The sequence below is a fragment of the Carex rostrata genome, chromosome 32 (assembly GCF_964058835.1).
Source record: "Carex rostrata chromosome 32, lpCarRost1.2, whole genome shotgun sequence".
Lineage (NCBI taxonomy): Eukaryota > Viridiplantae > Streptophyta > Magnoliopsida > Poales > Cyperaceae > Carex > Carex rostrata.
Genome location: NC_135949.1, coordinates 4707844 through 4723691, shown reverse-complemented (window position 1 = coordinate 4723691; position 15848 = coordinate 4707844). Strand labels below are relative to the sequence as shown.

General features: G+C 37.9%; 2 protein-coding genes across 2 annotated transcripts in view; one reads left to right on the top strand and one right to left on the bottom strand.

Annotated features, from left to right (window-relative positions):
• LOC144548134 (uncharacterized) overlaps positions 1 to 15848 on the top strand; it is an 84875-nt gene that overhangs the window by 58798 nt on the left and 10229 nt on the right. The window lies entirely within an intron of this gene.
• Positions 5803 to 15135, bottom strand: LOC144548133 (uncharacterized). Its single transcript, XM_078296823.1, has 3 exons — positions 14996 to 15135; positions 12506 to 14652; positions 5803 to 7251 (listed from the first exon to the last, which is right to left on the bottom strand). The coding sequence occupies exons 2-3, from the start codon at positions 14547 to 14549 to the stop codon at positions 6365 to 6367; spliced, it is 2931 nt and encodes a 976-aa protein (XP_078152949.1). The 5' UTR covers positions 14550 to 14652; positions 14996 to 15135; the 3' UTR covers positions 5803 to 6364.

Here is a 15848-nt window from a genome sequence, read left to right as displayed (position 1 = left end):
AAAACAAATATAGTGCAGGAATGACACGATCTTATTTTGCACACTATTCATAATATCATGAGACAATGATAGACACAAAATTAGTGGATCGAGTAACTGACTACTATGTCGTCTGAATAACTATAATGTAATGATAGAACCTCTTATAGTCAATAATATAAAGTTTTATATTATTGCCAACACGACATGGATCCTCTATACGGTCACACCAACTGAAGAGAAACAACAAGTATTTTACATTTTATGATGATGTATATGAGATAAAATACATGAGATAAAATGCTAAAATAAAATGTCAAAATATGACATGCTTAGACCATAAATAAATTTGTGAAAAATTATGCGAATATTATTTGATATAATGTTTTAATGCATTATAAGAATAATAGAGACACCGCATAATAGAATAATATGACTAATATTATTTGTTCATAAATTAATTTATTGAACCAACCATAAGATGAGATTAAAGAGAGCATGAGATGGCTAAAACATGGCTAGTGACATTTGTGTAATTGATTCAAATCTTACACAAAGGGTTGCCCTAACCCTTGCCTATTTAAGGGGGCTTATTTGGGAGAAAAATAAACTAATTTTCTGCCTCTAACCCTAGCCAAAATCAGCCCTTTGAGCAGCCACGTTTTTCATTTCCCCTTGGCTGAAACTTTGAAGGGAGGCTCTCATCTCTCATCTCTTCTTACTAGGTGGTTGGATCTAAGCTCTAAACTTCACATCCATCTATCTAAGAGGTGTGCTAGTTTGTTGTTTAGGTTCAAGGTGAACCAATAGGTGGAGAGGCGCTTCAATCGAAGAGGTGGTTTCCAAGATATCTAGAAGGGAAATCGATTTCCCTCTAATCAAGAGATTTGACAATCTCTTTAGGTAAAAGATCTCTCCTTTCTCTTGCAATAGAATAAATGAAAGGTATTTTTTTTTATTTAGTGCACATGAGGTGTTTGTTTAAATGCCTAATAGAAAATCTTGCTTGCTATTGTCATAAAATTGAAGTCCTTCGTGTATTGAGTCTTTTGGTGATTGGAAAATTTTAATTTCTCACCATATTGGCATACACATGAAATCCCATCAGATAGGAGATTCGTGAAGGTAGAGCTTGGAGGAGAAATGGTTCATTGTGAGAACCGGAACAGAGAAACGGGAGAGACGGGGCCCGTACTTCACGAATTCGAGAGAGGGAGTTGGTCAGGGGTCAGGGGTCATCGCGTAAGTAATAACAGTGGGCAGCACTCTTTTCATAAAATATAAAATCAAAACCACTGGATTACATCGAACGGTTCATGGTACCCAGAAGGATACTGATCCCCTTGACCCAAGACCTGACTCTGTCTGTACTTGGTCAAGTCAAATAGTTAATGCTCTTCTAGAAAGTTTCAAACGAGACAGCAAATTTTTTATCCATAGAAATTATTAAATTTGTACATACGGAAACATAAAGAGTACTTGATTTTCAATAAATCTAAAAAGATCTGACTCAATTAGTCCGATTCAAATATATGGATCGGTCTCAATGTCCAGATTCATAAATATATATATATATAGAGAGAGAGAGAGAGAGAGTGGCTAAGCTCAAATCGTTTGTTCCTGGGCTCAGGAACAAACGATTGGGTTCTCCAATTTCCGAAGTTCAAACGGCCGATCCAAACCATTAGATGTTTAATCTATATTAAAATGTGCTTGGAGACAAAATTTTATATTTTTTTGAATTTTTTTACTATTTATTAAGAGGGTTTGAAAGTCGCTGTTTTTTTATGGTGCAGAATTTTAATAAAAACAGCAACTTTCAAACCCTCTTAATAAATAGTAAAAAAATTCCAAAAAATATGAAATTTTGTCTCCAAGCACATTTTAATATAGATTAAACATCTAACGGTTTGGATCGTCCGTTTGAACTTCGGAAATTGGAGAACCCAATCGTTTGTTCCTGAGCCCAGGAACAAACGATTTGAGCTTAGCCATTCTCTCTCTCTCTCTCTATATATATATATATATAGATGGGCTATGGTGCATTGCAATGCATGAACCCTCTTATGCATTGCACTATTAATCATGGATTTAAAGTCCAAACGACCAATCTGAACCGTTCATCTTGTTCTTCATATTAATATGTGCTTGGGGACCAAATTTTATATTTTTTGGAATTTTTTTACTATTTATTAAGCAATTTTGAAAGTCGTTCATCTGATGGTCCAGAAAATTTTACTGTTTTTTACTGTTCACATCAAAACAGCAATTTTCAAAAATACTTAATAAATAGTAAAAAAATTCCAAAAAATGTAAAATTTGGTCTCCAAGCACATTTCAATATGGAGAACAAGATGAACGGTTCGGATCGACGTTTTGAACTTTAAAATCGCAAAATATGAGCGTGAAGTAAAATAGTCGCTTTACTTCGCAACTCACCGTAGCCTAGCTCTATATATATATATATATATAGAGGTGGGCTACAGTGAGTTGCGAAGTAAAACGCGTTTCTACTTCACGCCGTATTTTTATTTTGAAAGTCCAAACGACCGATCCGAACCGTTAGATATTTAATCCATATTGAAATGTGCTTGGAGACCAAATTTTACATTTTTTGGAATTTTTTTACTATTTATTAAGCATTTTTGAAAATTGCTGTTTTGCTGTGAACAGTAAAAAACAGTAAAATTTTCTGGACCATCAGATCAGCGACTTTCAAAATTGCTTAATAAATAGTAAAAAAATTCTAAAAAATGTAAAATTTGGTCTCCAAGCACATTTCAATATGGAGAACAAGATGAACAGTTCGGATCGATGTTTTGAACTTAAAAATCGCAAAATATGAGCATGAAGTAAAATAGTCGCTTTACTTCGCAACTCACCGTAGCCCACCTCTATATATATATATAGAGGAGGGTTCCAATGCCTCATTTTTTTCATACCTCATCATACCTCATATTTTATATTTTCGTTTTCAAAGTCCAAATTATCGATCCGAACCGTTCAACAAAATATTTATACTAAAATATGTATGGAGATGAAATTTTATATTTTTTGAAATTTTTTTGCTATTTTTTAAGGTAGGTACAAAATCACTGTTTTTGAACCGTTCAAAAAACAGTGATTTTCTACCCATCTTAAAAAATAGAAAAAAATTTCAAAAAATATAAAATTTCATCCCTAGCCATATTTTAGTATGGATATCATGTTGAACGGTTCGGATCGACAATTTATACTTTGAATATGAAGAAAATGAAGATATAAAATATGAGGTATGATGAGGTATAAAAAAAATGAGGCATTGGAACCCTCCTCATATATATATATATATATATATATATATATATATATATATATATATATATATATATATTTAAACGGTGAAAAATGAGAAATTTGTATGCCACATTTAATCAAATTTTTTTTAAAATTCGGTAGGGCCAATCCTTCTAATTTTTTTTAAAAAAAAAAATCTTGGATCTTCATTATTGAGACCGATTCATTTCTTATCTGATTTTCTGTGGCCTCTACATTCCAAATTTTTCATTCAACGTCCATATTTTTATTAAAATAAAATATACTCATGGATCTGGACCATTGAGTCTGATCTTTCTAGATTTGTTACAATCCAAGTACTCTTTCTATTTCCACACGTACAAATTTAATAATTTCTATAGATAAAAAGTTTCCGAAATAGGGAGGTTCCGATCGACTTTGTCCCCCTCTGAATTTTTTTTGCCCCCCTATTTAATTTGTAATTCGAGTTTAATTTAGAGTTAAAATTAAAATAAATTTCTTGAATTATGATTGTTAATTAGAATTATAGGTTAGAGAATCATAAATTACAAGTCAAAGTATTGAAAAATATAAGTTAAATCATTGTTTTTTATTGAGTACCTAATTAGTTAATGGATTTAAACCCGATTGGTTATTTAAATTCGATTCGATATTTTTTTTTGTCCCTCCTGACGAAAATCTTAGGTCCGCCTCTGTAGACACGGCAAGTTTATAGAATTTGTATCCTTTACAAAGGCACAATTTTGTAGATTGAGATAATTCAGATCGTTGTTTTTAACTTTGCACAAATTTCAAAGAACAAATAATACTGGTCCTGCGGGGATTGAATCGTCTGCCCCCTGGGGGCAGGAATTTCCTGCCCCCAGAGTCACTGTTGGTGGACCCCCTAAACCCTAAATCCTAAATCCTAAATCTCTAAACCCTAAACCCGATTCCACCCCGCAGTGACTGAGGGGGCAGGATTTTCTTGCACCCCGGGGGGCAGGTGATCTGCTTCCGGTCCTGCGAGGTACTGTTTTTGAGTTAATCTAAAAGCGTATAATTAATAGTGAATCCCAAATGCTACACATTCAAATTTAAATATATCGGAACACAATACAACATTGTTCTTCTCTCTTCTATTAGGAAGAGCGTTATTATTTTGATAATTCAATTTGAATATTGATAATTCAATTTGAATATTCAAACGCAGGAAAAACTTTTATTCTTTCTACCGATTCCGCTCTAATTGAATACTTTTTTAACTTTAAACTAAATTATACTTAAATACAATGGACTTAAAAAATATTTTATTCATTTAATGGAGAACGGTAGGTCTTGTTTTTCTTTAATGGAAATCTAATCTAAAAATGTAATTTTTACATGTTAAGCAACCTACCATTATCTATATAAAAAAAAAAATAGTATAAATAGTATGTAAATATCTTGCCTATGGATCATTTTAGTGTTGTAAATTAATTATTGTTCTATTTGTCAGTTATCTTTTAATGAAATCAAACATAATTAAAATGCTTACTATCAACTATGAAGTGTCATCAGTGATTCCTAATGCATTACAAAAGATGCTCAAATTATAGAGAGTAGAGACTTTATAAATAGGCTATTTATATCGTCTGATTTGTGCCTAAGAACACTCAACAATATATTAAGAAAAATAGAAAAGATCGACGATTATATACTATGGCAAAAGACTTAAACTAAATGTAACAAAATAATAATTAGCTTAATTAAGTAATAAAATAGATGTAAATGAACATTTTCCAAGCATTTTAAAATAGAACAAAAATAAACTTTATGACCTGACATTTAATTTGAGTAGAACTACGGTGTTTCTAAATTTACTAAGTTTCTTTGTGAACTAAACTATAAAATTTATCAGATTGACTTCAAATGACAAATTCGAACCGTTGAAACCTGTCTAATTTATGAGTGATGCATCTACACTAAAAAAAAATTAAATTTTCCAATTAATTTAGTACAAAGTCAAGCAATCAAAATTATAAGATTTATAAATTAATTTTAATGCATTCATTTTTTCAACATTTTTTTTAACTTTGGTGGTAACAGGCTGCAATGTCATATTAACTTCATATAATTAAAAAAAAATTTCGGAATTAACAACAAAAAACACGTCAAACACACGATCAATCATGTCATATCCCGTGTTCTTAGATGCGCCGTGCCAAGTTTCAGCATTTTTTTTAGCACGTATAAGGCTGTACCAGTGCCTGCACAGCACGGCACGCTTGATAAACACACGTGCCAGGTACAACACGTTTACAATTCAGTGATTCACTAATTGGGTTCCAGCCATGCCACGTGGCAGCAGACGATTGACCGAGAAAAGGTGTCACTGATCCGAACCAACAGATTGTGCTTCCTCCCATAAATCTGGACAATCGATCCAGATACGACGACTCAGATTACAGTACCTTTAGAAAACAATAGGATTCTCATTGGTTATCAACTTATGACTAGAACACTTAGTTTGCATCCAAATTGTGATTATGTGAAGTGTCGGGAAAATTTTTCAGAAAATAATAAGAATGACGATTTAACTTTCCCAATGTTAAATAACCATTTTATGCGAGGGCAAAATTGGAAAAATTGTTGAAATCACAATTTTAACCTAGCCGAATTGAATGTAACGACTAGTTACTCAATTCATGTAATGCCTTTTCTATAAATACCGTCACACACAGCATTTCACCCAAGTGATATTAAATTCTGTCATTTACGTATTCAAAAATTTCGGGAAAAGATTTTAACAAAGCATAATTGGCTTCATGCAGCGCACGAACTACATACAATGCTGTTTTGATTCTGTAGTACTTGCGCTGTATGAAGCAAAACTAATCTGTTAAAATATTTACCCAGGCACGCCCAAGCATGTTGTGTCACAAGTCATGCCGTGCTCAGTTTAGCCACTGTTTAGCATGCACATGCACGCCACGTCTCACGCATAACCACCTTGCATGCTCTACTGGAGGCTAACCAGATGCAGCAACTCCTTTGCCTTCTCAATTTCACCATTCTTACACAAACGATCTATAAGAGTGCTGTAAATCAAAATATTCGGCTCCTGCCTTTAAGGAATCATATCAAGCAACAACTCATTTGCATTGTCAAATTCACCATTCTTGTAAAGCCCATCCATAAGTGTGTTATAAGTCACCACATCAGGCACCTGCCCATTGGAAATCATGTCATGTAGTAACGCCATTGCCTTCTCCATTTCACCTTTCTCACACAACCCATTTATAAGAGTGTTGTAAGTCACAACATCGGGCACCAACCCTTTCGAAATCATGCCATGCAACAACTCCTTCGCCTTCTCCATTTCACCTGTCTTGCACAGCCCATGTATAAGAGTTGTATAAGTCACAACATCGGGCACCAACCCTTTTGAAACCATGTCATACAGTAACTCCTTTGCTTTCTCAATTTCACCTTTCTTGCACAGCCCATCCATAAGAGTGGTATAAGTCACGACATTGGGCACTTGCCCTATGGAAATCATGTCATACAACAACTCTTCTGCCTTCTCAATTTCACCATTCTTACACAGGCCATCCAGAAGAGTGTTGTAAGTCACGACATTGGGCACCTGACCGTTGAATATCATATCATGCAGCAACTCCTTCGCCTTCTCAATTTCAGCCTTCTTGCACAGCCAATATATAGCAGTGGTGTAAGTCACAACATCCGGTTTCAGCCCTTTGGAAATCATATCATGCAGCAACTCCTTTGCCTTCTCAATTTCACCTTTCTTGCACAGGCCATACATTAAAGAGTTGTATGTCACGACATCGGGTTCCTGCCCTTTGGAAATCATGTCATGCAGCAATGCGCTTGCCTTCTCTATTTCATCTTTCTTGCACAGCCCACCAATAAGAGTGTTGTATGTCACGATATCGGGCTCATGACGTTCAGAAATCATGGTCTTTAGCAGCTCTTCTGCCTTGTCCAGAGAACCTGTAATGCATAGACCATAAATCAACGAGCTGTATGTCACAGTATTAGGTATAACCCCAGCGGAATACATCTGTCTGTACAGACCAAAGGCCTTAGTGAGTTCACCATCCTTGCAAAGCGCATCCACAACTGTGCTGTAGGTGATCACATTGGGTTCCCATTCACCACCATGTTTAACCATTTTGAAAAGCAACTGAAGGCCTAAGTGAGTATTGTTGTAGCAAACCCCCTTGATAAGAACGCTATAAGAGATCACATTTGGTATGCATCCCAGCTTGGGCATTTTGTAGAACAATATGGCTGCAGCCTCATGGATCCTATTCTCAGAACATAAGCCCTTGAGTAATGGAGTGAAGGTTGCGGTGCTGGCTCTGAGACCCTTGCTGAGAAGCTGTCCGAGAAATGCAAAAGCTAGGCTGAGCCGATTCGTTTTAACGCAGAATTGAATCATGATTGCATAGGTATATTCATTAGGACGGATTCCTTCAGTTTGGGTTAAGAGACTGAAGAGGGAAAAGATGGCTGGGTAAGGGTCGCTTGATGAGGTTTGGTTGCTAACCAAGGCAGCTAGGAGCTGGTTGAAGGGACGTATTGAGGTTGGATGGAGAGCCAACATATTGTAAAAATGGCGAAGCGCCTCTTTGGTAGAAATGGGACCCTTAAAGTGTCTTATCTCCATCTCACCCTTCCCCAGCTTCCCCTTCCCGTTGTAATGCTGCTGTTGTGGCCTCCTTCCAATCTTCCAAATAATGTTTTCAGCACTGGTGTCACTAGAGAAATTATTTGTAGATGGTAGTGGTGTTGGATTGTTGGTGATTCTTTGGGATTGAGATTTGGAATGGGGGACAGCATAGCAGTAAAGGCAGAGGCCGTGACAAGAAGACGATTTGGATGGGAATTGAGACTTAGATTGGGACAGGGAAGCTAAAGGTGAAAGTGAAGAGAAGGGGGAGAGAGACAAAGCATGCACCATCTTATTCTTATTTGACTTCACTTCAGTCTCTCTAAAATAATTTTAAACAACAAGATTGAGCTTTCCTTTCTTACAAGTAACAAGTACGCCTGTCTGTTCTATATTACTGCAACAAAAAATAGTACATAATTAACACAGCTTATGAAAATTATTGCAATTTTGGTTATTGAAATTGTTCAATATTGTCATATTCTAGAGGAATATAGACCTTAAAAAACAGCTATTGAAGCAGGTTTATCCACCCACTAATTAAATGTAAATAAGAATTCAAATATATATATCGAAGTAAATTATATCCAATTTTCACAATATACAGTGTTGATGGTTATTTGAAAGACATCAACTGTCCCCGATACCTCCATTAAGTTAGGTACACTTAAAAAGGTAAAAATCAGAAAAAGGGCGCAACTCAATAAGACATCAACTGTCCCTGATTTGGGCTGCTTTGCTCCCATGATTGGAAAGATAACAAAGTACTATAAATTGAATGGTTATAACCGCTTATGGATGTGAAGCGTAGATCACGAAACCAATATGCAAGGTTTACTATTTCAGCCATCAGTTCATGATAGGAAGAACTTATCCCAATCTAACTATTCCAATTCAATTTGAGTTGGCACCTTCATAGCATCATTGAACCATATGAAAATCCATTTTGGTTGTAAAAGGTCATGAAAAGATGAATGCAGCTCAACCATTGTACAGTTGAACCACCCAATCGTATTAATACAATGCAACGCACCTGAACTGTGGGGTTAGAAGAGGGTCAGGCAAGACACTGATTCTTCTCTCTAGTTTTCTCCAGAGATGCTCCATCCTCCAAACTATAAAGCATTTTCACAAGCACCTCGAGTGCATGACCCAGACGGATAGATTAAAGCGGTACTCAATCAACCGAAAGCGAAAGAGGAGAATAGAGGAGGAAGAGATGAGGTGGCCAATCCCAACCCATTCAGTCCGTACATAAAGAGGAAGAGAGAGCGTAAGAGCGGCAAAGATTTTTGCCTCGTCTGGCACCTTGGCACTTGTGCGGAGCTTGAGCCTAGTTCAAGGAAATAAATTAATTGACTAAGAAACACAGGGCTGAGGCAGATCAAATGTGCAGGCCCATTCTGGGCCGACTCACTCGGCCCAAAATCAGGAAACTGAAACGAAGCGAACGGGCCGAACAGCGCACATTCGACAGAAGTCAGGTCCGAACCCGAGGAAACAAAACCCAGCGAATCAAGCTGTCAAGCGAACCTGTAATGAATACAACAAAGGTTTTGACTTTCACAGAATCAGAGTCATTACAAACAATAGACTAATAAAGACCCAAGCTTTAGTTAGAAAAACAAATAAAACGCCCCAGTAATGGTTGAACCATTTCGCATCTTCAATAGAATATCTAATACAATATACAATAGCCTAAAAATCTGAACTGGAAAGAACTAATGAAATCACCATTTTCAACACTTAAAGCTCCCAATTGAAGTATTCACAGAACTACTTACTGCTGCCACACTACTGTTGAATAACATTTCACATTGCAAGGTACATGCTAATAGAAAATAGGGTTAATTTTCTATATGCCTTAAAGATTTAATTTCTTATTTACCCCTATAATCTTCATTATATTTAATATATCCCTTGACATCTTTTCTATTTTTCTATTTAACCATAGAATTAATTATTCACATTTAAATGTTATTAAGATCTTTCTTTTTTTCATTATTACTTAGATAACATTTCAGTATTCTTAGCGGAACCTTTCTATAGCCTAATATAACTTGCTGCATGGTTACATTTTTTGTTCGAGCGGCAATGGGAGGATGAAGTTCTTACATATGGTACCTGCTACCTTGCTTAAAAACCAAAATTAAGAAAAACACTTGAACATTTAAAGCTACTTGAAAGGAAATTAAAAACTACATTAAAAAAAAAAACAACTCAAACAGCAGGTTTGCCAGCAAATTATCTCCCATTACCAGTAAGCCCTGCCACCTTAAAAAACTCATGATTGAGTACTGTTTGAAGTTGTCGATGCACCAGTGAGTTGAAGGAATATGAGTCACTCCCTGTTTGACATGATAGCCTTGCTCAATTTGCTACTACCTGTGGTACCTGAATGGCCTGCCTTGTGATATGTTTGATTTTCATCCTGTGCATATGCTCCTTTGTATCTTCTAGACAAAGGGCTACTGTCTCAGCCGCTTTCCAAGCCAGTAGATCTCCATAGTGTTCTTCTTGTACCGCTGTCACTAGTCTGACAATCTGAAAAAATAGTGTACCAATTGTTACCAGTGGTACCAGTGTCATACTGTACCACTTGCCACAATGCCTGTGCCTCTGCTTGGAATGGATATCTCATTTTTATAGTTGCTTGAAATTACACCTGTCAGTACAGCCACACAGTTGCTTTTTTGACGAAACCATTTCATGAATAATAATCTTGAAATAGTCAACTGTATTGAACAATTTTATACTCATCAATCATCACCTGCTCCAAATTCCAAACTGTACATTGCAGTTTTTCACTGGAGCAATGGCAAGTATTACTTTTCAGGTTTTCAAAACCATGTAGTCATACTGGTGGCATCGCTCCTACCAGAGGCTTGAGCCCGTCTAAAAGCAGGTAAAAATTACCATGCTCGGAACCGCTCGGTGCTGACATAATCCGAGACTCATACACCTCATGTTCAAAATCCGTGCTAAGGTTTGGTCGCCGCACAAACTGCTTTCTAAGGCAAGGGGTGCCTGCGTGAACCTGATGCTGGCATTGGCTGGAGGAATACGTGAACCTAATAATGTCGTTTAGTTGACAAACATTTTCAAGTTTATTCGAACTACTAACAATTGTCAACTGGTCAGCATTATCAAGCTTCTACAAGTTAATTCATGTACAAAAAATTTATTCAAGTTGCTGGGAGCATACAAAATTTTACAAGTAAGAGCTGGGGTATTGATCATCTTCTTAGTGTTGACAGTTTTACCCTAACACCCTAACACCCTTTAGGTCAAATTACACTTAGTTAGGAAAGACTCAATTAGCCCTCAAATAAAGACCAAATAGATCAAGAAGAAGAAAAAATGTGTTGGGCATTAGGCCAGTCCCAGTACAACATGGCTGGTACCGATCAGTTCCAACTGATAGAAGACCTGAGAACATAGTAAAGGTCTGCAATGCACAGGCCTACACAGGACCCAAATCCAATAGACTACTTGTAAGCTCTCAACAATCTTTAAGGGTGGAAGCACAGTTTATAGTAATTGTTTACTAACAGCACGAACTAGAAGCCCGAAATACTAGGAAAAGTAAAGGTTGTATAAAAAATAAAAATAAAAGAACTTGGGGGCCTAAATTTACAATGTCCCGCAACAATGATAATATGCACTACATTTTAAGACAGTATTCTAAGACCTGGAGAAAAGCTTGCCTCAAGTTTAGAAGCATCACCTCAGGTAAAAATGTCCTCAAATTACCTGTCAGTAGCACAGGAGCAGTTGCAAAATTGGGATCCTGCCCTTCGGAAATCATGTCATGCAGTGTAATATCCTTACAGAGAATTATGGATATTACAAGGAATTGGCTCAATTGAGTGATCAATTTCTTTTACCCGGTTTCTGCGAAATTGATGCAATTCAACTAAATTGGGAGAATTTGGAAAAATTGAGATATAAAAGAGACAGGGAAGAAGAAGATAATTGAGAAAAGAAGAGTAACTTCATTAATTGCATAACTGGTCTTTGCAATTGACAACTTTTTTATACCTAATAAAATGAGAAAAAAATTACAAGATTGACATTCTATTTTAACGATTAACTACTAAAAGAGATGAATATTTTATCACCGGTTGCTTCAACGCCGGATGTCTCAAGTGTTTCGCTGTTGCTAGGAACCACTTTAATAATTGCTGTGTCGCTTATGTCTTTAACTCCGCTTTGCTGTGTCTCATTTACAAATGGGCCCTCTATGTCAATACTTGTAAATGTGTTTGGGCCACATAATTGCTCCCAGCTTCGACCCCTTTTCTCTCCTTTCCAAAGGATGTAGCTAGTCTTGCTCCCAGCTCCTTTGCCTTCTCAATTTCCCCCTTTTTGCAAACCTATCTATAAAAGCATCATAAGTCACGACATCAGGCTCCAGCCCTTTGGAAATCATGTCATCCAGCAACTCCTTTGCCTTCTCAATTTCACCATCCTGCCACAAACCATCTATAAGAGAGTTGTAAGTCATGAAATCGGGCTTCTGTCCTTTCAAAATCATGTTATGGAGCAACTCCTTTGCCTTCCTAATTTCACCTTTCTTGCACAGCCCATCTATAAGAGTGGTATAATTCAAGACATCGGGCACTTGCCCTTTGGAAATCATGTCATGCAACAACTCCTTTGCCTTCTCAATTTCACCTTTCTTACACAGCCCATTTATTAAAGTGTTGTAAGTCACGACATTGGGCTCAAGCCCTTTGGAAATCATCTTACGAAGCAATTCCTCTGCCTCCTCAATTTCACCTTTCTTACACAGCCTATCCATAAAAGTGGTATAAGTTACGACATCAGGCTCCGGCCCTTTGCAAATCATCTCATGAAACAACACCATTGCCTTCTCGATTTCAGCATTCTTGCACAGCCCATCTATTAGAGTGTTGTAAGTCACGACATCGGGCACCTGCCCTTTGGAAATCATGTCATCCATTAACTCCTTTGCCTTCTCAACTTTACCGTTCTTGCATAGCCCATCAATAAGAGTGTTGCAAGTCACGACATCGGGCACCTGTCCTTCGAAAATCATCTCATGCAGCAAGTCCTCTGCCTTCTCAATTTCACCAAACTTGCATAGCCCATCTATAAGAGTGTTGTAAGTCACAACATCGGGCACCTGTCCTTTGGAAATCATGTCATCCAGCAACTCTATTGCCTTCTTAAATTCACCTTTCTTGCACAGCCCATCCATGAAAGTGGTACGAGTCACGACATCGGGCTCCAGCCCTTTGGAAATCATGTCATGCAGCAACCCCTTGGCCTTTTCAATTTCAAAGTTTTTGCACAACCCATTTATAACAGTGTTGTAAGTCACAACATCGGGCACTTGCCCTTTGGAAATCATCTCATGCAACAACTTCTCTGCCTTCTCAAATTCACCTTTCTTGCACAGACCATCCATAAGAGTGTTGTAGGTCACCACATTGGCCACTTGCCCTTTGGAAATCATGCCATGCAGCAACTCCTCTGCTTTCTCAATTTCACCTTTCTTGCACAGTCCGCCTATAAGAGTGGTATAAGTCACAACATTGGGCTCATGACCTTCAGAAATCATAATCTGTAGCAGCTCTTCTGCCTCGTCCAGAGCACCCATATTGCATAGACCATAAATCATCGAGCTGTATGTCACAGTATTGGGTATAACCCCAGCAGAATACATCTGTCTGTACAGACCAAAGGCCTTAGTGAGTTCACCCGCTTTGCAGAGCACATCTACAACTGTGCTGTACGTGATCACATTGGGTTCACACTCACCGCCATGTTTAACCATTTTAAAAAGCAACTGAAGGCCTAAACGAGTATTGCCGTTGGAGCAAAGCCCCTTGATGAGAATGCTATATGAGATCACATTTGGTATGCACCCCAGCTTAGGCATTTTGTACAACACTATGGTTGCAGCCTCATCGATCCTTTTCTCATAACAAAGGCCCTTCAAGAATGGAGTGAAGGTGGCAGTATTGACTCTGAGACCCTCACTGAGAAGTCGTCCCAGAAAAGCAAAAGCTAGGCTGAGCCGATTCGTTTGAATGCAGAATTGAATCATGATCGCATAGGTATATTCGTCAGGACGGATTCCTTCAGTTTGGGTTAAGAGGCTGAAGAGGGAAAAGATGGCGGGGTAAGGGCCGCTTGAGGTTTGGTTGCTAACCAAGGCAGCCAGGAGCTGGTTGAAGGGATAGATTGAGGTCCCATGGAGAGCCAACAGATTGTGAAAACGGCGATGTGCCTCTTGGGTAGAAATGGGACCCGCTTTACGGTGTCTCCTCTCCATCTCATCCTTCTCCAGCTTCCCCTTCCCGTTGTAATGCTGCTGGTGTGACCTCCTCCCAATCTTCCCAATAATGTTTCCAGCACCGGTGTTACTAGGGAAATTATTTGAAGATGGTAGTGGTTTTGGATTGTTGGTGATTCTTTGGGATTGAGATTTGGAATGGGAAACAGCACAGCAGTCAAGGCAGAGGCCACGGCAAGAAGCTGATTTGGATGGGGATGAGGATGCTGATGGGAATTGAGACTGAGATTGGGACATGGAAGCTAAAGGTGAAAGTGAAGAGAAGGGGGAGAGAGACAAAGCATGCACCATCTTATTCTTATTTGACTTCACTCCAGTCTCTCTAAAATTTTAACAAACAAGATTAAGCTTTCCTTTCTTACGAGTGACAAGTACGCCTGCCTGTTTTATATTACTGCAATAAAATATAGTACATCATTAACACATATTATGAACAATAATGCAATTTTGGTTATTGAAATTGTGCAACGATAAGAGTACTATAAATTGAATGGTTATAACTGCTTATGGATGTGCAGCATAGATCACGAAACCAATATACAAGGTATACTTTTCCAGCCATCAGTTCATGATAGGAAGAACTCATCCAAATCTATTTATTCCAATTTAATTTGCACTGGTACCTTCATGGTCTAAATGAACCATATCCGTATGCAACTTCATTCGCTAATATTGGGTCGGACTAACTGAAAATATGAGAAGCTTTGAGCTGTAATAATGAATACAACGCAATGCACCTGAACTGTGGGGCTAGAAGAGGGTCCGGCAAGGCACTGATACTTCTTTCTAATTTTCTCCAGAGATTGCTCCACCCTCCAAACTATGGCGCATTTTCACAAGCACCTCGGGTGCATGACCCACCTTGTGTACTCAATCAACCGAAAGCGCAAGAGGAGAATAGAGGAGGAAGAGATGAGGTGGCCAATCCCAACCCAATCCGTCCGTACATAAAGAGGAACGGATAGCGGAAGAGCTGTCAGATATGTTTGCCTCCTCTGACACCTTGGCACTTACACCTATGGGAATTCGTATCCCCTCAGGTAACCTGACTGAGTAGAATTGAATCGGACGTCCGAAAATGGATTGGCACGCATCTCAAAGCATAAATAATCCTGTCCCTCTGTCATCCCGAATCCCGATCGGATGAGAGTAAATCTGAGCCGTTCGTTTCAATTGTGTTGAGTCAGGTACCTGGGAGGATACTCATCCTGGCTCTTGTGCGGAACTTGAGCGTAGTGAAAGGAAAGAAATAAGATGCACAGGGCTGAGGCAGTGCAATTGTACAGGCCTCTACTGGGCCGACTCACTCGGCCCAAATTCAGGAAATTGAAACGGACAAAATGTTTCTAATAATGTTCTCTAATTTTTAGACGGAATCAGTCTAGAGACAAGCAGTTGTCTACTCGTATAAAATTGGGTTATTGTCTATTTTGTCTGAAAATTTGTTTATTATTGACCAGTGTTGTAAAAAACATTCGTTTAAATCGATTAATCACCTGATTAGTTGTTGGTGGTGATCAAACTGTCAAAAAAATATCCGATTAATCGCTTGGCGGTACCCTGTCCGTCTGACGAACGCATACCGTTATT

Bases quoted from the DNA above. Each gene is read 5' to 3' on its own strand.
- LOC144548133 (XM_078296823.1), bottom strand. From the start codon at position 14,549: ATGGTGCATGCTTTGTCTCTCTCCCCCTTCTCTTCACTTTCACCTTTA. The intron at 7,252-12,505 runs GTGAAATTAGGA...TATGCATTACAG, and splicing joins AGATGGGCTGTGCAAGAAAG to GTTCTCTGGACAAGGCAGAA.